Source organism: Calidris pugnax, unplaced genomic scaffold (genome assembly GCF_001431845.1).
Source record: "Calidris pugnax isolate Ruff unplaced genomic scaffold, ASM143184v1 scaffold44, whole genome shotgun sequence".
NCBI lineage: Eukaryota > Metazoa > Chordata > Aves > Charadriiformes > Scolopacidae > Calidris > Calidris pugnax.
This window is the reverse complement of record NW_015094506.1, coordinates 5431300-5456804: the sequence shown is the minus strand read 5'-3', so window position 1 is coordinate 5456804 and position 25505 is coordinate 5431300. Positions and strand designations below refer to the sequence as shown.

The 25505-nt window shown below is 45.8% G+C and overlaps 2 protein-coding genes across 3 annotated transcripts in view; both read right to left on the bottom strand.

Annotated features, from left to right (window-relative positions):
* Positions 1-104, bottom strand: part of CCDC134 (coiled-coil domain containing 134) — a 7960-nt gene extending 7856 nt beyond the window's left edge. The window contains exon 1 of one of the 2 annotated variants that reach the window (XM_014963186.1): positions 16-104. The gene's annotated coding sequence lies outside the window, so the exon portion shown is untranslated. The remainder of the gene's footprint in view (positions 1-15) is intronic. The other variant, XM_014963185.1, reaches the window with a different exon arrangement.
* Positions 105-631: 527 nt separating this feature from the next.
* Positions 632-25505, bottom strand: part of MEI1 (meiotic double-stranded break formation protein 1) — a 38479-nt gene continuing 13605 nt past the window's right edge. The window contains exons 13-31 of the mRNA XM_014963740.1: positions 24280-24395; positions 23116-23257; positions 21643-21754; positions 20956-21016; positions 19662-19759; positions 18710-18884; positions 18452-18599; positions 17613-17885; positions 14363-14528; positions 12117-12221; positions 10325-10435; positions 9564-9745; positions 7832-7913; positions 7166-7371; positions 6374-6455; positions 3569-3675; positions 2623-2754; positions 2162-2271; positions 632-832 (exon numbers count right to left, since the gene is read on the bottom strand). Of these exons, the coding sequence (XP_014819226.1) occupies positions 787-832; positions 2162-2271; positions 2623-2754; positions 3569-3675; positions 6374-6455; positions 7166-7371; positions 7832-7913; positions 9564-9745; positions 10325-10435; positions 12117-12221; positions 14363-14528; positions 17613-17885; positions 18452-18599; positions 18710-18884; positions 19662-19759; positions 20956-21016; positions 21643-21754; positions 23116-23257; positions 24280-24395 (2454 nt within the window). The 3' untranslated portion in view covers positions 632-786. The remainder of the gene's footprint in view (positions 833-2161; positions 2272-2622; positions 2755-3568; positions 3676-6373; positions 6456-7165; positions 7372-7831; positions 7914-9563; positions 9746-10324; positions 10436-12116; positions 12222-14362; positions 14529-17612; positions 17886-18451; positions 18600-18709; positions 18885-19661; positions 19760-20955; positions 21017-21642; positions 21755-23115; positions 23258-24279; positions 24396-25505) is intronic.

The following is a 25505-nucleotide window of genomic DNA, read 5'->3' as shown; positions in this document are numbered from 1 at the left end:
CCCCCCCCGCCTCACCTGCGGGCCGGGTAGCGGGGCCGTGGATGGGCGCTCACGCCCGCCGCGCTGCCATGCCGCCGCCGCCACCGCCGCTTCCCCGCTCCGCCCCGCCGTGTCACTTCCTGAGCTCCCGCCCCGCCCCGCCACCGGCACCGGCCCCGCCGGGGTCCCCGCGGCCCGTCTGGGGTCGGGGAACCGCGGCCGGGAGACGGACTCCCCCCCCCCGGGGCTGCCCCCGTTGCTCTGCCCCGGCGGCGGGGGAGCCTGCAGGGGAAGGAACCTCGTTAATTAAAGCCCTGACTAGAAAAGGGATCGGGAGCAACAGGGGCTGTAGCCCAAGGGATGAAGTGGAAGAAGTCTCCTCTTCCCGGTGGGACAAGCAGACCATCTGCTCCCCCAGGGATGCTGGCTGAGCCCCCCGACACCCCGGCCAGCCCAGAGGAAAGGGGCCGTCCCGCAGCAGCACCAGCACCAGCTAAGGCAGGGGGGCAGAGCGCCTCTTCCACAGCACCCACCATCCCCGTACCGCATCGCTTTCACCAGGCAGTGCTGTATTTTGATAGCTGAGGAGCATCAACCAAGCTCCATCCCACACAGAAAAAGAAACAAGGAGCCATTTCAGTAACCAGGCTTTATAAATGATTTTCAACAAAGGCTTTTCTGAGCATGAGCTACAAATTACTCCTTCGTTCATCTTCTCTCTACTACTCACTGGGAATAAATGGCAGGATAGGTCTCCTGTTCCATTCTTGCCTTGTTTCACTGCTGCGTGCACCGTACCTTCTCATTTCAGTCCCCAATGTGTGAGAGGGACACTGCCACACGTCCCAGACATCTGTCATTGACAACATGAGCAGAAACCAAATAGAAGGTGTGTCTGAAATTCCAGCATGGCACTGGTATTCCAGCTGACACATTGCTGACAGGAGGTTTTCCTTACTAAACCACCCCTCGCCCAAGCCATGGAACCCCCATCACCACCACATAGGAGAAACACCAGTGGGGGTGAACTCAAAGAAAATCTTTTCTTGACAAAACTGACGTCAAAGCTTGTTTCAACCAGAGGATTTTATCTTCCATGTTCATGACTACCTTATTCAGGTAGCCACCACTGCTGCTCTTTGACCGAATCCAAAACCCTTCCTAAAAACCACGATTTGAAGGTTTCTTCGTATGTGGAAAACCCAGAAATGACGAGCCACTTCAGCAGTGTAAGAAGACCTCCTGTTCATCTTCCTTGACCTCCTGTCCATCTTCCCTCACCCACATACAAACAAGCAAAGGCAGTGGAGAAGAACTCCATGGGGCTGGATGGTCTCCACCCGGACAACTTGTGCTCTGAGCATCCCACCACAGAGCACTAGTATCACATTGGGGGTGAGCATGAGGACAAGCTACTCCTCACAGATAACAAACACCCCACCCAGCACATACCCTGCAGATGGCTGGTGACACTGTCCCACAACGGAGACAGTCCCCACCAAGAGGAAATCACTTCCAGGGCCACTTCCACCACTGCTATCTGTCTGAGGCAATGCAGTGTGATGAAAACAGGAAGGCAAAAGCAGCCAGTTTGAGAAATAAACAAATACTGCATCGAGCTCTCTCTTTCTCCAGAAGTAACCTGGGAGCAGGCCCTGCCTCCCATCCATGGGGAAGAGGAGGATTCAGTTCTGAGCAGAGGACTCTAAGGCCAAGCAGAACACAACTGAGCAACTCCGCTCAGCAGTCTCCAAATGCCTGCTCTACTTTGAAAGTGCTCAAGTCATCCCTGGGCTGCCACGACTTCGCAGGCGTACCGGCGTTAGTTGGCACACAGAGGTTAAGTGATTGTTCATCCTCCAGGAAAATCAATACAGGGATCGTTACTGCTTTGAAGTCACAGGCTCCCTGGCCTGCTCCCCTCTCATCAGACCACCTCTCTCATACAGATGAATGCAAACCCAGCAGAGACCCATCCTTCATCCCAAATGGCTTCTCAAATTTGGGGATGATGAAATCTTTCATACCAAAGTCAGCCAAGAGAACCAACTGCTCAGGGTTTTTCCGCTTCTGTTTGCCTTCAACTGGAACACGGGCAGGATTAATTATCCCTTCCATCTCTGTTACACCTACCACCCTCACATCCCTTATCAAAGGCATCTATCTGCCCAGCAAAGGATACACAATGTCCTGATGTTTCACACAAGTGCTCCTCTGTCCCAGGAGGCGCTCCAGCAATGTCTGAATGGTTCCTGACTGCAGTGGCTCCACCTGGCAATGACTGCTCTGAACCTGAACAGTCAGAAGAAAGAATGAGTTCCAGACCAACAGGGAACTGTTGGGCTTGTTCCTTTGTACCTCCCTCCCTCATCTCCACACAGAGCAATGAGACCTTCAAACTTTGCTCTGGGGGGAATCAAGGTGTGGCCCAATATGGCAATACAGTTTAGGCAGCTGCTGGCATCACTCTTTTTCCGATCTCACCATACATCCCTCAAGGCAGTCAGCCAAGCTAACAGCTGCAGGATTATTCTTCATCTTACTATAACCTCCTCAAAGGAAGTTTACCACTCCCATCAGAGGCTAAAGCAATTCCCCAGGGATTCCCTTCTTGTTTTCCAAGGCAGTCAACCACTCTCTTACCTGACAAAGGAAGAGGTGAAGAGCATGAGATGTGGCCTCAGGCAGCTCTGCCAGGTTGGCTTCTACTGCCTCCTGGAGAATCTGGCTAATTTCCTTTTGAGAAATAATATTGCTGCTCTGATATCTCAGAAACTTGAACAAAGGAAAAAATAGAGACATTAAACAGTGAAAGACCCACAGACTCCAACAGTGACTCATCTCCTGGAAAGACCTCTTCTGCGTAATGGGATGCTGCAGCACCTTAAACACAGGCCTGATTTTTATATCACTTATAAAAGAACCAGTGCAAATATCCCTGTTGACAGTGCTCGGACTTATAAGCAGACTTATTTTGGTTTAGGTCGGCAAGGAAATTAAATGAACCAGGTAACCTTTAAAAAGTGAAATAACAAGGATTCACAGACCAATCATGTATTTGGAGGCATAAGCTTCACATTCATAACCCCTTCCTTTCATCCAGTGCCGTGAGGGCTTTATCTCAGCATTTCTGCAGTGTAGGACCACATTCTTGCTTGCAGGCCCCAGGAACAGCAGGGCAGTAGGCTGTGGTAACTCCCTGCCCTGAAAAGTCAGGTCTGTAAGGTCAAAGACGAGGAGACAAGCTCTGATGCCAAGCAGAGCTCCACTCTCCCTGACTGGAAACAGCAATTGCATGCTCTCTGCAGGCTTCCCCTCTTGTCCCCAGGGGTCCTAGATGATATAAATAAATGCTACAAACACCAGAAGAACAGGACGTGCTCACTAACGGCAGTGAGTTTCTGCAGTGTGTGGAAGGGAAGTTCACTTGAAAGTATCATTATTATGGGGCACGAATGTATTGACAGACAAAGCCACAGCAGTACCTGAGATTGTGTGTGCATAGGGGGTGAGTTCCAGTAAGTGACCCACGTGCACTGTATCAACAAACTGGGAAAAATGGAGAATGCTCTGCCCTCCCCCTGCTTACCAAAGTAATAAGCCTGAGAACTTCTGGCTGCAGAAAGGACTTCTGGCTCCCACTGAGTAGTGTGAAGAGCAGGAATCGGTGCCAGGGCTGTGAAGCAACATGTAGAGCTGGGAGAGAGGAAAAGTCAATCAAAGACAGTTTTAAAATCAGCCAAGTGACAAGCTGGACCCGGGTAAGAACAGTCTTCGGTACTGACCCCAAGTTTTCTCTTCTAGACGCCCTGCTGTGAAATACTAAGGGGAGATTCTTCTCTGTTCTGACTTGCTTTTTAATCTGTCACTCTTTGGGCAAGAGTTTAGTCACGAGGACAAAAGCTTAATAGCCTTCTAAAGCAGAAAATACATTTTGTCCATCTTTGTGCTGGTACAGGAAGAGAAACCTTCTCCTGGGGTGCATGTCATAAAATAGTAACAGGATATCTTTAGCCCAGGGTTTTAAAAATAATGCCCTCTGGTTTCAATATGAGGACAAATTTCCTGACCATGGGTTTTATTTAGCTGCAGAATACTCTTTGGGGAATGAAGAAAGACCTATAACATTAGCTACGCAAACCAAGCCTGGATCTGCATCAGAGAGTGTACTACAGGGACGAGAGAGGCTTATGTCAGCAATGCAAACAATATGTTCTTAATAAGGTGCATATATGATAAACAGAGGTAAGACTCAAGGACACCGTCTGCGACAGCGTGAAATCTCTCACTCAACGCTGAAGTGTTATTACCTTGTACTTATTGCAGGTTAGGATGTATTTATTGCATGGGATGGACAATTACAACAGGTCAGCTGATGCAAGTTGTTACACCACGGAAACTCATGTCTGAGTCATGGGACTCAGAAAGTTCCTCCTTCCACTGGCAGCCGTGTAACTTTCCTATTGCTACTACAAGAAACTTTTCTATGGGAAACCACCACTGAAAAATCAGGTAAAATGTTTGGGGTTATCTTTTAGCTGGTGGAAATGAGAAGGTACCAGCACTGTCCACTGTCCTGGTTTGGGGTGGAGCAGAGCCAACTTTCTGTTCAGTGAGAGAGGTTCTTGCTTATGCTTGTTGCTGTAGCAACCAGGGTCAACTGACTTGGTTGTTTACTCCATGGAGGGGTTAACTTGTGGGGAGGAGTGTACAGGTTGGGTGACCCAAACTGACTAATAGGGTATTCCATCCCACCTGCTGTGCTCAGTAGAAAAGCTGAGAGACCAAAGGGGTTAGGTTGGCTTCTTTTCCAATGGCTAGGTTTCTTCAATGGCTCTCCTTCTTTAATGACTGACGTCTGAGGAGCACCCTGTCAGTTTGTCTACCTTTGATCCCTCTCTCTTGGTTTCTGAATCAAGATCCAGAATCCAGTTCACATTCGTCACCGAGTCCAGTCTGGAACTTCCCCAGTGCCTGCTGGAGACATCTCCCTGGGAGCTTCATACGGTTTTGTATATATTTGTATATATTGTATCTATTCATTATTTCCTTTTTTATTTCATAATTAATATTTCATTAGTTTTTTTCTAAACTCATAAATCTCTTTATCTCTCTTCTTCCTCTCCTTGGAGTGATAGGGAAGAGCATCTGTTGTCTTGTCATTTGCCAACCCACTACATGCACTGAGCCTGCTTTACGCATCTGGAAAAATCTCTGGACCAAGACAGGGTTCTAGAAAGCCTCAAAGGAGGCAACCACTAGATGCAGAGTCCAGGCCACACTTTTTGCAGTGTTCTTGCATCTTTCAGTCAAACATAGCTATGGGTACCATTCTGCTTGGAACAAGGAGACTCCTGCTATTGTTGTTGTGAACTCGTGCACCACAGTAAGAATTTAGGCAGGCAAAGTGACAGGTTCAGCTGTTGCTGAAGTAGCATTTCATTAGCATAATCCCAAATCAGCAGAACCTCCCCATAACACGAACATGCCATTCTTTACTTTTTCTTTTTTTTTTTTTTTTTTTTTTTTTTTTTTTTTTTTTTTAAACCCAGCCTTTTAATAGCCTCCCTTCAGCTACTGGCTGTCATTCATCTGCAGTATTACATCTTCATTCAATCACTTCCTCTCTCCCACCAGTGTCCCTTTTGTCTGGTGTTCATTCACTCCGTCCCTTTCTCTCTTAGTGTTTAAATGACTGAATCGAGCAGGTCAGGGGCACAGAGAATTTTCTGTCTACTTTAAGATCACAGCCAGCACCTGGACTTTGTGGCAGGAGGCTGACAATAAGCAGAAGGGTCTATTCTTCCCTCCAACTGTACAATGCAGGCATATTATGTTATATTGCTAACACGGTATACATTAGGACTGACATGGACTCCAGAAACCAGGGTCTGCATTCGCCCCGGAAATCTAGGATTTCCAGCTTCCATTCCCTAAGGCTACCTAGTACACTGTTCTTCCTTCCCCTCCCTCAGGGCCAAACTGTGACCAACACTGTCTGCGTGGAAGACACATCATATTCAGATCATCCGTCCCCTATACTTGTGATCTAAAGATTTGCTACAATTTGCCTGGAAGTGAAAGGCTATTCCTATATGCCTTCTATTCCTAAACTTTTCACTCTTACCATATCAGGGGTGGGGCAATTACTTTTTTCCTTCTGGAAAGCATCTTGCTATCCAGAGCCGAAGTGAGGGCTCATGTCTGCAGGGGATCCAGACACTGTGATTTCATCCCACAAAGCACATGATTAACTTTAGGCATACAAATAATTTTTCTCATTGGGCATAAACTCATTAAACATCTGCTCCAGGACATTACTGGATGGAGATCAAAGAGCTCAAAATCACTGCAGGAGGGAAACCCAGGAGAAGAAAGGGCAGGAAGACTTTACCAACATCCTGGTTCTTCACATACAGGTATTCCACTAAGGTTTCCAGGCAGGCAACCACCGATTGAGAGAGCAGCAAGTCTTTCTGGAATACCAAGAGGGGAGAAAAAAAGAAGAAAGGGGGGGGGGAAAAATCAACAGCTACTGCAAGAGGAAAATTCATAAAGTGGCAGGATCTGAAGAGCATGCAGCACAGGAAAATAACACCCTTCATCTCCTTCACGGGATGCAACATGCTGCAAATTACCTGTCACATCAAGAAGCCAGACAAAGGTACAACTACTCATTCTGAGATTAAAAAAAATAAATTAAGTAACAGCCTCTAAAGAATAAGATGGGAACCCAACATTGCTCAAGAGAGTTAAATGTAAACCAATGTACTATCCCCTGGAGCCCAATATCATTTCAGCAAGTTAAATGCACACTGATGTACCACCCCCCAAAAGCACCTTGCCAGGGGTGTGGGGAAGGGACTTTTCCCACCTATGTCTCTATGGGTGTGGCATCCCTGCAGAGCAGGAGATGGGGAAACAGAGATTAGTACACAGAATTTCGGCTATCCGTTTCAGCAGCAGGGAGTACCGCATAGCTTGATTTACCTTCTTTCTCACTGCGCCATGCTGCAGCAAGAGCATTTTCCCTCCTCCTCATCACATGTCTGTAAGGGGTGGAAAATGCAGGCAGAAGATAAAAAAAAGACAACCCCTTAGGTTGTGCAACAGGGTGGTTTCTCCTCCAAGTGTACCTGCTTGAAGCCCAACACTAGTGTTGTTCCAAAAGTCATATTTTATATACCTGCAACTGGACGTGCACCAAAAGGTTCTGTAGACTGACAACAAGCGAGAAGACCTGCTGCGTGGCAAGGGGGTGCAAGGCAGCATCCTGCTGTGATGATGGCTGTGGTCTCGTAGCACCTTGGGCTGTGTTTTGGCCAACGGTCACCAGCAGAGAGGAGGAGAAGTTCTGTCGCAGGACAGCTCTCAGGAACTGCATGATGCTCACTAGAGAGGGAGCTGCTTATTAGTGCATGTCAGTGTTTTCCTCTCCCCTGCCCTGTGTTGGTGCCTGTGCAATAGCATGGGAGAGGTGAGGAAAGAAAATTTGGGTTTAAGGGCCCACCAGAGTTGCCCAGCAGCTGCTGACACCTGCAGGCAGGAATGGCAACATGAGTTCCCTTGTTAGTCTCCTCTCTGTGAGGCACTATCACAGTTCATGCTCAGTTCCAGATGTCACTACCAACCTCCAAGGAAGATTTGTCCAAACACAGCAGAACTTCAGACAGTTCCCTTTTGCCCGTTCACACCACCAGTTACGTACTCCCAAAGCCAAATGGACCAAATCTTCCAGATTCCCACTAGCACCAGCACCATCCCATCCCATAGTCACCAGTTCCCCTTTGTTGCCTGTAACGCGGTACTAGCAGCTGCGTTCAGTCAAATCCCTGTAACACATGCAAAATACCTAACAGCAGGATTGGCTTCTTCTTCCTGAAGATGACTGCATTCAAGACTTCTGTTAGGTCTAGAGAGAGCGTCTGGTGAACCTAGAGGAGAATGAAACATAGGAGAATAAATGGTGCTGGTTTGCACCAGGTAAAAATCTCCCTTACATACCTTCAGTCCTTAGACACTACCCCAGTCTGACCCAAAAGGGAGAGTCACATCATTGGGCCCTCAAGTTTCACACATCACCAGTTGCCAGCCCCACACAGCTTCCAAACCACAGTGCAATTCATTTGCCTGTCTCGCACTCACAACTCCCTGCAGGCCTTCTGGCACATGGCTGGCAGACTGCTGAGCACATGGGATAAGAGGAACAGCCATCACCAGACACGGCTGTACCTTAGCCACACAGTCAGGCAGCTTCAGCAATACTGAGCAGCAGAAAGCAGCAAAAGAAGTGAGTCTTCCTCTTAGCCCCTCTCCTTCTCTCACAGCAGGAGGTCAGAAACACTGAAGCTTAGAAATGCTGAAGCATCCTTGAACCACTTCCCTTTGCTACCTGCATCTGTGGCTTCTTCTCAACACTGGTGCAAGAAGGATTTTGGATCGCAGGTCATAGCACATCAAGCCAGTAAAGTATTGATGAAACCAAACAACAGGCTTGTAAGCCACTAAATGATTGCACTTAAGGATCAATATGAGCTGCGAGAGTCAATCCCAGAAGAAGAAACTCAACACCAGCCACTAGAACTAAGTTCCTTTTGGGACTGGCTCAACATTGACCACCCAGACTCAGCTGTGACTTGGAAACTGAGAAGGTAAATTGTGCTCAGCAGTTAATAGAGCAGAGGCAGGGAGGTCTTGCTACACATTCACACAGCGGACAGTCCATACAAGTCCCACAATGTAAAACCCAAGCAGAGGCAGGACACCTGTGAAGTAACAGATAGAGACTTGGACTGGTTTGGCCTTTTGGAGAAGTCTTCCCTCAGCATTAGAGAACCAACCCTTGCCTCTCTGTGCAGATGCACGCATGTCCTTAATGTGGTTTTATCATTCATGTCTCCCAAGGAACAGACTCTGCTGGGCAGAGCTCACAACTCATGGCATGCTGTTTAACTCCGTATCAAGAGAGGGAGAGAGGCCTAGGTAGATACTTCAAATAGAAACATTATCGCCTTGTGTTGGCATTAGAAAATGCCTTCCTCAAAGTTGTAATTCCATCATCAGTGGACAACTCCAGCTTAACTCTCTTGTCAGACTGCAAAGCATCAAATAAAATGACAGCTGTCCACATTCATATAAGCTTGCTAATACTGAGCACTCGCTACCAATAGGTTTGGATTATGACTGTTCCACTATTGATCATCTTAGTACCAAAAAAAGCACTTTACAACATGGGAATTGTGTCTCCCACCCCTAACCTTCCTTTGAGAAAGGCCTTCAAATGTATTTTGCTCTGTCCTGAAGAGGAAAGTGATCTGGATCAGGAGGGCTGAGTATGCACTTTTCCTCCTAGGATTTCTGCCCCTCTGTAACTCTCCAATGATCTGTGCCTCAGCCTTCCACAACATGCCAGCTTCCTGCTGGAGAAGGCCAGCAAGGAATAACTTGTTGACAATAACAAAAGAGCAACCAAGACAAGTAGATTCCAGGCCAAAGCAAATCACTTTCCTCTGCTAATGAAGAATTATTTTTATTTTGTTAATGTTTAGCCATTCCCTGGATCTGAACACTAGAGTGGTTCTAACCTCAGTATTGTAGCGATGCTGATAAAGTAAGAGGGACGCAACCAACAGCCATCCAGAGCACAGCAAGGCATCTTCAGATGACAGGTAAGCAGGTTCAGAAGGAGGGGACTGCAACCAGGTGCACTCCAAAACCTTCTGCAGGAGCTCTAGCAAGGGCACATTGGAGAGCAGCACCGCCACTGCTGTGTGGGAGAAACATAATCAGAGAGGGTGATGGGATGGCACAGGTTAAACCAGCTTGACAAGCAGAAGAGATGTGCAGCGCACGCCCCTGCTGCAGTGAGGCAGCTCCAGCTGCCACGGCTCATCAGAGTAAGGCTGTCCAGCTACGCTGGTATTCATCTCCCGCAGAACAAGCGACCACTCGGCCAGCTAATAAAATAACCAGCCTTCAGCTAACACAGCTGGAAGGTTGGTTAGAGCTGTTCTCTATTATTGTTTAATTTTTTGAACCATGGCAATACCAGCACATTTCAAACAAGGCACCAAATCTCCACTGCTGTGTTTTATGAACAAGAAAAATACAGTGATTCGGTCTCAGCAGCCAATTCCTGAATCATCAGAAGGCAGTAAAACCAAACCAAAACAAAACCCTCAACCTAAAAAACCTCATCCCAAATACAAAATGGTCTTTGTTAACTGTACTGCTGTGTCTGGAAGGGGAAAAATCCACCTTACCTACTGAGACAGAACACAGCCTCTGATGGCCAAGCTACAGCCCCGCCAAGATTAACTTAGCAATCAATACAATCTTGCCTCACCTCTCTGTTGACTACAAGGTGTTGTCTGATGAAGGCTGCAGTACAGAAAATTCAAGGAAGGCTGCAGGAGGTCAGTGTCCCTCGGCTTGCATTTCCCACAGAGATTACTGACTGGAAACAAAAGAACCAGCATAACACAGACACCAACATAACAGAGCACCTCAGCACGAGAAAGAAGTCAGTCAGTAGGGAGAGAATTCAGACAAGAGCGACACAACCTGAAGTGAAAATAAACAGAGCGTGGTACAGACAAAGCAAGAGGCAACTGCCTTAGAGTATTTGCTTTAGAACGAGCAGTGCAGTGGAGGATGATAACAGAGAGAAGGGAATAGAAAAGGGTATGTGCACATACAACATCGGGCAGTAATGAACCCAAGAACAACAGACTGTAAGTTACCTGTTTCCACAGAGTGAGCTTGATCCTAATCCTAGGTCAACCATAAACAGCCGTGTGCCTGTCTCACATGGTGACCAGACTGGGGAATGGCATGGAGAGCTCTGCTCCTCCATTCTCACCAGCTCTGCTCACACAAGGAATAAATGTGCCATGCTTGTTGTAAGCACCAAACACTTAGCAACAACATTTAGCAAGAGTTTGGAAGGGAAATCCAGGACTGCAGGGCTCAGCAAAACTGTCATAGGAGATCTTTTGAAGAGCTTAAAGTCTGAGTAAGCAATTCTCAGAAAACACACATCAACACGCCTCTCCACTCGCCCTCCATCTACAAGCTGGTTTCACGTAGGCCTCATCAGAGGAGAGTGCCCTGCACACCCACCCCTGAAGAACATAGCCAGGGGAGCCAAGCAGGGAATGAAGGGGCTGGCTGGGGCAGGGCTGTTTTGAAAAATACAGAGCATAAAGCAAGAGCAGAAGGAGCTTGTGACTCCTTGGAGCAGCTGAGCTGTGCTCTGAAATCACAGCAGCTAAAAAGGGCTTGTATAAAGAGGACATGCTTCTTCCACACCCCCCATTCCCTTGGCTAATGGATGTCTGAGAAAAACTGCTTCTTTACCAGGGCAACACAGGCAGCCCCGAGACACGGAATATTTCAAATTGAAGGAGATAATCCTTCAAAGTCTGCTGAAAAGATCAATTTGTCAGAGCAGAGAAGAGATGAGAGGATGGATCAGCTGAACTTCCCTCTAGTATCTATTCTTTTTTTACAGCCTGCATGAACATCCAATACCCAATGAAGAAGGGAGAAGTCACCAAGTAAGGATCACCAGCCAAGACAGCAGGTCACAGTATGGTAAGCAAACAAACACAGCCCACTCTTCTATGTCACTGGGGTGAATTGGGCAAGTCCTGCAGCTGGTTGGGACCCATATACTCTGGACTCATACTCCAGGGAGAGCCCGGGTTTACTAGGCTGCTGGTCCTTGATGGCTGGTTCACAGGACATCACTGTGGCCTGAAGCCCACAGGAGTATATTAAGCAAGTGTGAACAGGGAAGGATGTTTCAGAAAGCACAACAGCAATACTGTCATGTGCCAAGTCAACAACAGTCACAGACTGCGAAATCATTTCATGGCCAGGAGAATACTTTGTCCACCTTATGATGTTTCAGACAACAAATGTATTATAAAAGCAAGAGGCAGAGAAACTGGGTTCAGTTGACTGAACTGTAATCAGGGCTCTTTACAATGCTCTAGCTATGAAACTATCTCAAAGCAACTGTAATGCAAGGTACACCTTCTCTCAAAGGACAAAGAGCCAGCCCTAATCATCTTATGGAACAATTAACAAATACAAATCAAGCTCCCTGGGAGAAGATGGATGCACAGACTCACCCTGATGAAGCAGCTTGAAGTCTGTGCTGTCCAGCTCCCTCACACCCTTGCTCCGCAGCTGCACCAGGAAAAGGAGGCTCAGCAAAACAGGCAGGTTCCTGTTAGCTGAAGAAAGGCACAGACAGCTTAGCTTTTCAGTGAACTCTAAACTGTTGTACCTTAAAGCATGCCAAGAATTGGTAATTTTCCAGCTCAAAAATGAGTGTGGGTTAGGGCTGAACATGTTCCTCCTTTACAAACACACACATATACATGTTCCCAACTAAATTCTCACCTCTACAGTCCCTTCTGGATCAGGCCCCCTTTCTGCCACTGTGGGTTGGCCTGAATTAACATGCTGGATCCTGCTAACATCATTCTAGGAACAACTAGATAAAAGGTGGGAAGAAAAGGAGGCCAGGGTCTTTTACAGACTTAGTGAACCATGTAAGGGGCATGGTCACCGCACATTCAAATCGACACCTTTAATAAGCTAGAAGTCACTATCCCTTTGCAGACTGCCCTCTTCCCATCTACTTGACCGTAACGTCAAGTAAATGGTAGCCCATGCTTTGACACCAGCCCAGCACCTCAGAGCACTTGGCTGCACGGCGTTTGTTCTCCAGCATGTTGTGAGGCCAGAAAATTATGTCCGTCCTGCCCCACAGAGCAGAGCAGAGACAGTAGAGGTGAGAGCCCCACATGTCAGGTCATGAGGAGAGTGGAGCTGGTCAGACCACCAAGTCCCCAGGGCAACCCTCTCCCTAATATATTCCCTCTTCTGCAGCCCTGTAAACAGTGCTTTGCATTGTATATAACCATACCTACAGCAAGCAACCATGGCTTCCAGAAAATGTCTTCACAAGGGCTCAGGAGTTTTCAGTTTTGAGGAGAAAACATTTACAGGTGTCTTTAATGTTAACATACTCTTGATGGAGTCCCACTGTTGGGCCTTCTTGTTAAGTAAGAGCAGGCTACTGTCTGACCAGGAATGAAGATCCCCCGGATTTATCTGCCCCAGGCCTCACAGAGAGCTGCCTGTGTGCTGTGAGACAAAGAAGTCATGTCTCCAGAGTACATCTGGTGTTTGACTTTCTGGATGGGGCTGCCAGTAACTCAGCTAACGAGTTCAAGACACAGTATGAAGAGGAGCTGGGGATACTAGACACAGCAGAAGGGCTCTAATCTTGCAAAAGCCACTCTAGCCCAGTGTCCTGTCTCCATCACCAGCAGTTTGGAGGAATAGGTCTGACTCCTGCAACAGGAAATGGACTATCTACCTCCCGACAGCCCCTGGCACCACTAGGTCAGTGACAGAGGGACACCACAATTCCAAACAATATCAGATCTGGCGATGCCAACATTGCCTTCTTTATCCATAACTTTGTAGCCTTATGCTCTGTGATGCTCGTGCTTTCAAGCCCCCTCTTCTCCAGCCTACCGATTTTGCTAGAGATAAGGCAAAACCACTTTCCCTATTGTTGATTCCATCCCAACTGCTGCACAGCAAAACACTCCAAACAGAGCAAGGCTGTTACAAGTGTCAGCAGCCCCCTCAGGAACAACCAAAAGCTGTGCTGGGTCCCTATCCCAGGGGAGCCAAGGAAATCCTAGCACTGCTCCCTTTTTCAGTTCAAGCTCACAGGTTGCTTTGCACAGTACCATTCATGACGAGACAACAGTCCCATCTCTGCAGCCAGGGCTAGTAAGGAAAACAGAGGGATTTCCCCTAGTCACAATCCTGCTAAATCTTTGAGAGATTGAATAGAATTATGAGATCTGGTGATACTACGGTTCCTGTTTGGAGATCAATGAATCATGAATGATTCAAACAATTTCTGATCCCGGTCCCTGTGCCCTGGGAACCGAGTGTACTCAGGCACACCAAGCTGTTTGTTTTGCACAGAAAAGAGGCAAAAAGGAGGATGTCTTTCAGCCACCAGTTGAGCCCCTGTTCAAGCTGGGAGATTTACCAGCACAGCTGTCCACTTGAACACTTACCACACTATAAGAAAACCTTGCCTTTGTTTAACAATCACAGTTTGAAGCCAGAACAACCTAAATCAGAAATAGACTCTATCACTTCAAAACAAGAATAGCTGGAGAAGGAAACTAAATCAGCACATTCTGTCCACAGATTTCCTCGTGCAGGTAAGTATTGAAGCTACATTAGCAGTTCAAAAACACTTAATCCCAGACTGCATCCCTTCAGCCATCTACCCTGCTAGTTGATCTTACAGGAAGACCAAGACACAGAAGGGAGTCACCTTGTAAGGAGGCTGAGCTGCTCTCTACCAGCAGCTGCTGCAGAATCTGTAGGAACTGACTCCGGAGGAGGTCACAGACAAGGACATCCTCATTTTTTTCCAGGAAGGTCCTTAGAGTCATCAACACCTTCCAAGCCACCTCCACAGAGCTTGAGCAGACCAGGTCCTGCGAGGGAAGAAGCACACACATTACCTTTCTGCCATGATTAGGCACAAGTCACTGCTATTTAATACCATTATGCTAATCTAGTGCCTTGGGAAACAGCCTAATAAAGCACCATTCAGATTAAGTAAGCCCTGATTAAATAGATAACTGAATAAAGCAGATGGACTCTCCTCTGATAGGCACCTCTGAGTAATATCCCGTTTAAAGAATGATTTGGCTATGCGACTCCTGACCAGCACACAAGTGTACGAGTAACACACATTTAATGTCACGGTTTTAGACAAGTGAGATCCTAAACCAGGGCCCTGTTTCCAAGAGCACAGAGCCTCTGGCACTTCTACTCTCCTTGTTTTGAAAAATCAGGTTGCATATTAAAGATGTGTACCTAAATTCAAGCTTATGAGTCAGTCCATAGTTACTCATTTTCAAAAGGCTGGCAGCCTCCTATCTGCAGAAGCAACATAACAGCTAAACTGCATGAAACGTACACAAACCAGACAGGCAATCACTCAGTCACAGAAAATGGAAGAGTCGTGTACACAGCATTCAGCCCCCAAGCTTGCTTCTTGACTACAGAGCTCTGTCTGGAGCCTCTGAGCTGAATTCCACAGCCAGTAGCATTAATTTGGGCGTACTTTTGTTGTTAGGGTGTTTAACATAAAATTCGCCTGCGCAGCATGTACAGATGCAGTTCCACAAAGATCAGGCAGAAAACGCCTGTTAGTGCTGACATAATATGATCCTCTTAACATGTATTATGCCAGCGCTACCTTCCCTCTCCTCCCCCAGTAGTCCTGGCTACTGCACTGCAAATGGTACAGCTGAAAGAGGTAAGCAGAAAACTGGTCTCAGCAACCAAGCCTAGAGCCTGCCAGGACAGCCTACTGCCTTTTCCCGCTGCCTTCCCCTGTCACAAAGTAGTTATGCAGACTGGGATGATGGAGAGGAAATAGCTGTGGGACCCCGTACCCAAGGAAAGCAGTTAAGGTAAGAACAGACTGCCTGTGCCAGAAGAACCTCTCCACCTCTAAGCCTGATTCCTGCCCATATCTGAGACCTTCATGAGTAAGGGACAGGGAGCTGTCTGCACAATCAGTTTTGCTGATACAGATCTGCTCCATATGACATCCAGGAATGTAATCTAACGTCAGTCAGCCTATCTCCATTCTCTGAGAGAGCAGCTGAGACCTGGAGCATGGAGAAGACAAGTAGAACAGTGTGCGATCACAACCACGTTCACCCCCAGGTGAACAGACACAGCACAAAATGGCACTAACCAAGGGCCACAGCCTTCTGGTCCTGGTAAATGGATCACTGTGTTAACACCTTCCTTCCTACTCAGGAGCTCAAGGTCTCAGATGAAGCCACTAACCATCTGTTTTATCTAATCTAGACAATTATTAAAAGAAAATCAGCAAATAAATCATCCTTGGAAGGACATTCATTTTTGTTTCACTGTACCATGCAGAGGCCTTTCCATTTTACTAGTGCATTCTCAGGCTGAGGTTATTCACCTCATAAATTTTGTTTACATCTGACAGTATATTTATCCTAGGACATTGCACTGTTTTATTAGCCCATCTAAATTCAGATTGATTATGTTCTTCCCCAGCTGAAAGGTGAATTGTCAAAGCCTGTGATTTATTACAACTCTAAAGACCAGGACAGACCTAAATTAATTTATTTCTGCAAGAGTACATGGCAAGACAGAAAAGGCAAAGCAGGAATGCTGTACCACTCAGGGAAGGAGCCACTGTTTCTCTTTTGCTTATTGATAGATCTGTGATATATACATCTGCTTTAGTTTATGGAGTGATAGGTTCCAGAACTACTGCCAAAGGTAACAGCATAGGCAAGTCTCACAGGACATTTCTCCTTAATTTGTACTGATATGTCATCTCAATGATTGCTTCTACTAATGCTCTGCAAGGGATGGATCAAATGCCTGGATGTTGCTACCTACTCTGCAATATCAACCTAACTGTGAAAGAACTTCCCTAAGTGAGAGCCCTCCTGTCAGTCATTTCAGTAATCTGTGGTATTAAAATTTACTTCATAGCCTCTTAGATCAGAACATGCCAGTCTGCAATGCCCAATGGCTGCCCACTCAGAATCAAACCTTGCTTCTTCACTGTCTGCTGACATGGGTTTCTATTCTCAATGACATATAGTTTCAATTTCTCTAACATGCTGGAGAAGAAACATCACAACTCTTAGTTTTTGCCTTTACAAGCAAATTTCATGTTCTTGTGTGGAAATGTTAACAAGCATTTACTATGTGACTAGCTGAATAGTCATGGGACAAATGACCATTGATGGGGAGGGGTGACAGTGCAGCTGGGAGTGGTGGAAGTGAGAGAAAGCCTCCAAGCATCCATCAGGACCTGGATTCTGTTATGATTACATAGCTTAACAGAGCTCATTATGCCAGCCAAAGGCAAACACACTATTTCTGCTACTTCAAGGCCCCTTTCTCACCCACACTCATTAATTTTCCCTGTCCCAAGATTTTTATCTTTTAAGAGCAATAAAACATGTTATTTGCAGTTCTGAAAACTCAAGAGTACTGCAAAAATCCCTGACAAGGCTCTCCAGCCAAAAGCAAACAAAATTAAAACCCCAAGCAAACAGAAAGCTGTGCCCTCAAAACCTGTTCTCTGCACACTGCTTTTCTGAAGTTCTTTGTTCCTCATAGCCTTCTCATCTATCAGAAGCAAACCATCACTCCCATATTAGCAAAACAGCTTGTTGAAAGGCTGCCACAGAAGCTGGAGCACCCAGCTGTATATCTGCATACAGGAAGGAATGGGGTTTTTCATGCAATACAGCACCAGCAACCTTCAGATCTCTTCCTAGCCAACTCTCAAAAGGTCTCTTTCTATCACAGTGGATAGATGACAGAGAAAGAGCTAACACACATGCACAGTCCTAGTTTTCCTATCAGGCTTCCCTGGGAAGTGGAAGTCTGTGTATACACACATGGGCTCTTCCAGCAGAATCCTTGGCCTTATAACAGCACTAAGAGCCAAAAAGTCCCCTAAATCAGGGCCAAGATAGCAGCCTGTTCTTGTGAAAGTCACATACCAGTAAAATAAGTAAAATGCTGGAATTGCTCTTCAGAATGGGAAGTAATGGGTTAGCAGTGTCCAGCTGATCAGACACACCAAAACCAGCTTCTTCAGTCTCAGTTTGCTTGCAGTCTCCCCAGGAAAACCAGAGTTGGAGGACCTGGTGTCCAAATCTCCCCGTAAGTTCAGGGTAGTGCAGGAAGAATTTCAGCAGGAGAGGACAATGGACGTAGACAAAGCTCAGATCTGGAAGATTATTCAGGATCCTCTTTATGGTACACAACGACCTCTGGCAAGCGTGTGGGAGGGAAAGGGGGAGAGAGAACAAAATAATCACTAGATACTGAATATCAAAAAGCTGAAGTGATGAGAGTTTACTGTGAGAAAGAGTCACACTGCCTTTAAAGTAGACAATCAAATATATCAGTTAAACATCATTTTGTGAAGCCCATTTGCATCACAAAGGCTAAGAAACTTGTAGGCTTTATATAGTGCTCAAAGCTGTGCAGCAGCAGCAAAAAGCCATATGGGAACACTAGGAAGCCTGCTGCAGAGGCTGTAGATGTGTTCAGGAGACTGAAGCTATGGAATTTATTATATTCCGTATGTGAATTCACACCCTATCCAACACATTTACACTTCCCACACATACACAAGTTTATTCAGTCAAATCTATATTCCCTAGTGGCTTTTCACAGTTAACTTTCCAGAGTGTAGCTGCACTGCGCGCTCTTCGCTCATTCACTGCTCACCACCTATGTCAAAATACTTTCTGCAAGAGGGTTGATGGGAGTGGGGAGAAACCTTAGTTTCAACAAAAAGCATCCAAGAGGTAGGCATGAAATCTGCTTTTACCAAGTCCAGGGCTTTGCCTTTGTCCTGACAGACAGCAAGGAGGTAAAAAGCAGCTCTGAGTATGTACGGAGGGGGACAGTCTCCATGGTCCTGTGCTGATATGAGGAAATTTTTTATGGCTAAAAATAATTCTGCTTCTGGGACAAACCTGCATTCAAGGAGATTGGAGTGGAAACAATAACATTAGACATGCTTTACTCACCAGCACATGGTATGTAAAGGCCACAAAACCATTTGCCTTGTATTCTCATGGCTCACCTGTCCCCAAGGGTGTAGGAAAAGTATAAGAGTAGTATGAAGCAATGTTGGTGGCTGCAAAGAGACTGATCCAAAGAGAAAGGCTCAGGGGTTTCAGCCAGAAGGAGAAGGCTTTCAGCAACAGTGTAATTTAATTGAGGCAGACCCTTCTGCAGGAGCTCAGACATCTCTTGTTCTAGAAATAAAACTAATATGAGCAGGCAGGCAGTGATGAGGAATGTCTATGACAAAGCAGAGTGGAACAGGTGGATGGAAGCATCTGCCTGTCCTAACTCAAGCACTTTAAATTAGGGAAGCTCCTAATGTAAGAAATATCAAAGGCAACCTACTACCCCACAGTCTGCATACAGCAAGCACACTTCTATGATTTGGCATCAGTAGAGGTGCGAGACCTGATTTAATGAAGCTGGCTTTGAGGATGAAAAAACACTTCTGTTTGAGGTTTCCAGCTCTTTGCTGATGCTGCCCGTATGGAGACCAACCACTGCCAGTGGGAAAAATGGCTTCTGTGATGTGGAAACTTTCATCTCATTTATTTGGGACTTACCTATCATGGAAAGTTACAGTATAGACAGGAAAGCTTTATAGAATATACCGGAGCAAAAAATTACCTTAATCTGCAGATATGGGTGAATATGTGGCAAGTAGTATTGTTTCAATTAAGCCATACACAGTTGTGCTAATAAATGTCACTACATAAATAAAACTATAGGCAGATGAAAAACATTGTTTCAGATAGGGTTCCAAACAGCATTACTTGGGTGTTATCTCCTTGCTGGACCAGCTTTTAGAAAAGCTGAGGGAAAAAATTCTCTACTAGAGTTTATGTGTGTCCTCCCTTCCCTCTTCCTTCATCTCTTCATTCATTATTATTATTTTTGCACCTACTGGCTAAACAGACGGTGGCAGGGCCTCAACCTAAATAAATCAATTTATCTTTCCCCAAACTTGCCCTCCTGAGAAGAAGTTCTCTCCTTTTCTGTGGCAGAATAAAGGCTCAGGCACAAGCTGTAGAGGAAGCTGGAACAGGCCTGATTCAAGGCAGGATTACTGTGAAGAAGAGCAGAGAGATACAGTGAAGAAGGCTAGAAACATCCCCTTCATATTTCTAATATCACATGCTGTCTGCCAGAACCTCAGTTTATTGAATGATCACATACAAGCATCTGCCCCGTCACAGCAAGACTCCAGGAGCCAACATGGGCTTCCAGGAAGATGACGAGTTCCCAGAGGACAGTCAGCTCACAGATGTGGCACATGCAATAGTGATGATGACAGTGAATGTGCTCACATACCTTGTGACAACAGGAATACAGAGGGGTATGCTTATAATTATCATTAACACTGCAGAGAACAGGAGGTGTATGAGGGTGGCTCCTGATACCCGATTCCACTGGTTAACACCAATAAGGAGATTTTTGAGCAATGGTGTTTCCAGGAATGAACAATGAAGAATGCCAACATGTTAACTAAAGGGTGAATCTCCAGGTATTTCTCTCTCTCTCTCTCCAATTGACCTCCTTGCAGAGTAGGATATAACCAAACATCTTTGCACTGTAACACACCATCCTTGGTGCCCCACACTACTGTATTCAGAGGCCTAAATCACTCCCCTCACACACCATTCACAGGCACAAACATCCCCAACTTCCACAGTGGTAACCTGGACTGCTGTGTATTTTGTGTACTCTTTTAATAAGATGCCATCACAGGAAAGAGGAGGTAAAACATCTCTGCAGATCCACAGAAAGTCCCCCTCAAGTGCTCCTCAATCTAGAAATTCTAGCCTCAGCTACAGAAGATTCTTTGCAATTTCTGCGGCTGAAGTCTTCCCCCTCCCTCCCATTTCTTATACATTATCACACTGCAAGGAACAGAGATAGTGGTAATATGTGCCTAGGAAGCCAGAGCTCAAATGGAACTGATGCTACTGTTACTTCTTTTCAAAACACCCCCTGATTTGACTACTCCACAGTCAGGCTGCTTTATCTCTATCTGTGCAGCTCACGATGAAGCACAGAATCCTCACAAAGCTGTGTAAATCCACCCGCCCCCTACCCGACTGCTTCTCCTTTCTCCCACATCCAGCTTTTCCATTGTCAGTTGCTGTTTACATTTTGCAATGAGATACAAACACTCTTGAGTCCTTCAGCCTCCCCTCTTGCCTGATCAGGTGCATTAGGTAAGTTATGATCTGCTTTCCCATCTGGAAATTTTTTACTCATATAATACACACATCACAATACCTTTGTACAGAGCAAAACCTGGCCTTCAGCTCCAGTGTCAGTCGGATGAAGGAGGAGGATGCTAGACAGAAAGCAAGGCAGAAATGTCGAAGGAATACAGAATGTGTACAATAAGGGAAAAGAGCAGGCAGGTCCCATAATCATCCCCACATATCTCCATGCAAACCTGGTGAAGAGGGCAGGCCATCTCAGTAAGAATACATTTGCTAGGCCTTCTCCAAAGCAAACTACTCCAAGTTTGGTTTGGAGGGAAGATTTAGTTTTCTTCTCAGGAAGAGAAGCTAAGATTTGCCAGTTTCACGCATTTAGAATAGAGGAATTCCATACATCACCACTCTGCTGTGCCAAGAGTAAGGAATACAGAGTAAATAGGATTTCTACATATAAAAACGCACCACTAATTTCAGCATAATCCCTCTCTACAAGAACACCCAATTCTGAATATTCCAGAGGAAAGAGTAAAGCTGACACAACTTACTTATCTAAAATAAAATCTGTCCCATCACCATTGCTAGACCAAATAACTTGCTGCTGAACATGACTGCGCACTCTATTCTTACTCATATAAACATGTAATATAATCCTCCACAGAAAGTCTCGTTAAGCTCATTGCCTCAGTAATATGCAGTAGCAGCAAGTTCCATCAGTTAAGTGCACAGAGAACATGATCCCACACTACCCTCATACCCAGCTTTTTGGAGAACTTATTCCGCATATTTGGCATGACTGTAAAGAGGGTATTAAGTGATGAGATGAAAACCTCCATCATTGACGGGCTGACAGCCCTTTCCAGGTATTTCTGTAAAGAAGAAAAGATCAGGTACGTGACATGCAATAAGCACTGAAAGCAGCAGCTTTCTTTTGGCCTCCTGCCCACCCAGAAAGTTAGATTTCTAAATCTAAGCAAGTGGAGTAACAGTTCTTCTACCAAAATGCCTGGCAGTAAGTACCCGGGCTTACAGAGCACTTTGAAAGCAACTAACACTCCCCTCTTCCAACGTTACGAGCTGTGCTTCTAACTCTGCAAGACATTACATCAAGCAAGAAACTTCTTCCGGATTCCAGCTGGCAACCAGTTAGGCCTTAATGCACAGCGACTGTCATTACTCCCCATATTGCCCTCGACATAACTGTTCTTACAGGTCATTTGGCTAATTCTCCAGTGTGGCATACAATGTAGGACATAAGCTTAAGTGCAGCTGACTTCAGTAACACTTAACACCTGTGCTTCAGTATTTTATTCAGTAGTGGCAAACACAGGCATTTAAGGTCTCTGTAGAGACCAGCCCTAAATGACTCAACTCGCTCTTGTAGAAGGTCACTGGACAATTTTCTCACAGTTCATTAATTTTTACCCAAGTTCAGTGAGCAAGAAACAGCACACCGACTCCGGCTTTGCCAAACTGGACATGCACTGCACCCTCCCTTCAGGGAGGAGAACAGCAATGCTGCTGCAGCTGCCTACCAAGAAATTGGTCAAAAAAATACAAACCAAAACCTCTCCAAGCTCCTAACAATTGCAAGAATTCATGCACAAACAAAATTTACTCAACATTGAGAATGACAACAAGAGTCCCATTGTTTTGACAATTCTGCTCAAAGCGTCTTAGTAACGGGTCTGTATGGAGCACGAAAGTACAAGTGACTCTCCAGTGTTGCTTTTTAACCCCTGTCCCTGGCCTTATTGAGACACAATGCTTAGTACTGCTCTTGCTTTGCATATGGGGCAGCTTCCTCAATACCTTCTGGAAAGAAGCGTGAAAACAAAATTGCAGATGCATAATAACTCTTCTTTCTGGGACAGGAAAGTTTTGAAAAAGTGGCAGAAGGAGAAACAACATTTCCATTGTTCTCTTCATTTTCTGCAACATCCAGAGTTGCCATGGATTAGATAACATGGCAGGCAGGCTATGGGGATTGCACAGTCTGAAGAAAGACACCGCCATCTACATGGAATCTTTTATGAATTTCTCCACCCTGAGACTGTAGGCTCCCATTTTCCATAAACATAATGCCACATTTGCTCTGGAGAGGTGGCAAATGCCACAGCTGTTCTTGGTTTACTCTATATGCTCTCTTCCCCATAAAACACATGTGCAACTCACTCTTGGTACTCGAAAGCAACTTTCAAGGAATAGACCAAGTTTAAAAAAACCCTACCATGACCATGGGGATGCAGAGACCATCACAAATCCTCAACAGGAACTCTGAGAAGTTGCTCAGTGTGTCCTTGCTCTCAGAGTTGGGGGCAGTGAAAGCGTTCTCCTGGGCCATGGGGTCACTCTGAAATTCCACTGCTAACCTACAAAAACAAAGTGGATACCAGAGGAGAGAGGAATCCTCCTCACTCTGTAAAGGAAGTTGGGAAATACTACATTTCCATCACAACTTTCACCATTAAGGACCCTACTAACACTTGATGGCTTGGAAACACAGGAATCTGGCAATCACATACAGTGAAGCTATTAAAAGTCAGCAATGTTGCACAACAGTACAAGTTGGGAAAGGAAGACTTAGTTTCTGCAAAGTACCTGCTGTGGGAAGCCCTAGTGTGGCAAGACTAAAAGTTCTCATCCAGGCCAGAGTGCCTAGAGCACAACACAGCAAACCTCATGAAAACCAGCCAGGGGACCATTCAGCCAATTTAAAATCTGTGACAGAACCAGAGTGCCCTGTAACACCAACCCAAGACACCGGGTCAGTGCAGACGAGGACACCTGATTCAAACTAAATTATCTCAACCAAACCAAATGCAAGTGATGCAAGGCAAAAAAACTAAGCTGGCCAGACTTCCCTAACAACAGATCCAGCTTCACAGACCGCCATCTGCTGTGCAGCTAAGGGTGAGAGAGAGCTCTCACCCAGAAAAATAGGAAAAATTGGTGCCTATAAACCCACTTGCAGTAACAGGTTGCAGACAAGAGCAAATCCAAGGCCAGCATCTGGAGCAGATACACATCTGTTAAATGGTTAATGCCATTCAGCAGTGAGACCACGTGCCCCAGGGCACAGGAATATGGTTTCACACATATCTTCCAACCATTCGTACATTGTCACCAATTTTGGCTACTTTTCAAGTAGTTCCTCAAAGGCCAAACGAACTGGTAAGTCCCAGGGAAACTCCCTGGGAGACACATAGAGGTGTCACAAAATTTTCACTATCACTACATATCCCTCCCTCTTTCGTTTCCCTGACAAGTGCCATGCATTGAACTCACCTGTGACATTTCATTGGTGGGGCTGGGTAGAGGAACTCAGTTATTAGGACAGAAGGATGGACGGACACGGAGACACACACCGCCCACCTCCCTGATTTGTCCTCACCTGCAAGCATTTCTGAAACTTTCCAGGGTGTTGAGCAAGAGCTGGCCCTGTCTCTGAGGAATTCTGCTGAGATTTCTGTTTGCTGGGTGATCCTGAGACACTGAGAACAGATCCCCCTGTTAAAGGAGAGAAGTCTTTAAAATCTTATGTTCACTGTTGGAAAAAATAGTTTTCTTCTCTGATAGCAGGAGGAAAAATAGATTTCCTTTCACTCCTTTCACATAATTTTTTTTTTACTAATGTGCTTTCCCCAGAGATGGCAGAGTCAGAGAGCTTCTATGCTCTTCCTTGGGAGGCCAGAGTTACAGAGCTACTAGTTCTGCACTGCCCTGTCTCTGCAGTTTGTATTGTTCTTCCAATTACTCTTCAGATGACACTGAACAGTCCCTCTCCTTGCTCACCACTGAAATCTTAGAAGTTCCCTGCTTTGTCTCAGATTTATAAGCAACTATCCATGTACTGGCTCTTGTTCCCACACAACATCCTACTGACTTCAGCCAGAATCCAATTGCAGCATCAGAGTTAATCATTTGCCTAATGGCTAATGGAAACCACTTGGAACTCAAAATCTGCCTTTAAGCCTTAACCTGTTGTGGTGGTCTTCTCCAAATACTACCAGAGGAGGGCACAGTGACACAGTGGTGCCTGGCAATTCAGAATTCCTTTTGCGTTTGATGGTGAGATACCCTAGTACAGGTACAATCATTTCCTCTTTCTCCCATTAAAGACAGCCTGGATGTCCTTGCTATCTGCCTAATTTCCTTCCTGTGAAACTCCTTGTTCTGAACAGGACACCAAGCTCTGTGTGTTTGCAGACTGACCAACATCTGCCTATGGGGCAGAAAGCAGTTCTACCTTAAGCAGGGAAGACAGACATCTAGTACCACATAACTTGGGCCTAAAGATAGTTCAGCAGGCATTTTGAGCTCTGGTACTCCAGCAAGGTGCTCTTGCCACTACAGATGTGCAATCTAAACCTACATGGCTCTAAATCTAGATCAAGAAGGCTCAGCCCTTGTCTCTTCACTAGCCATCTGTAATGGAGACTCCTCTCAGAAGTGCATTGGTCCCAGCAGCACATCACACTAACTACATATTCCAGGAATAGGAAAGGATTTGCAGGTGGCTAACAGCTCCCCTGCTGAGGCATCACAGTGCACATACGATGACCCTCTTGGTCTGAAGGCAGAGCAAGAGATGTTCTTTGCCAAAAAAAAAAAAAAAAA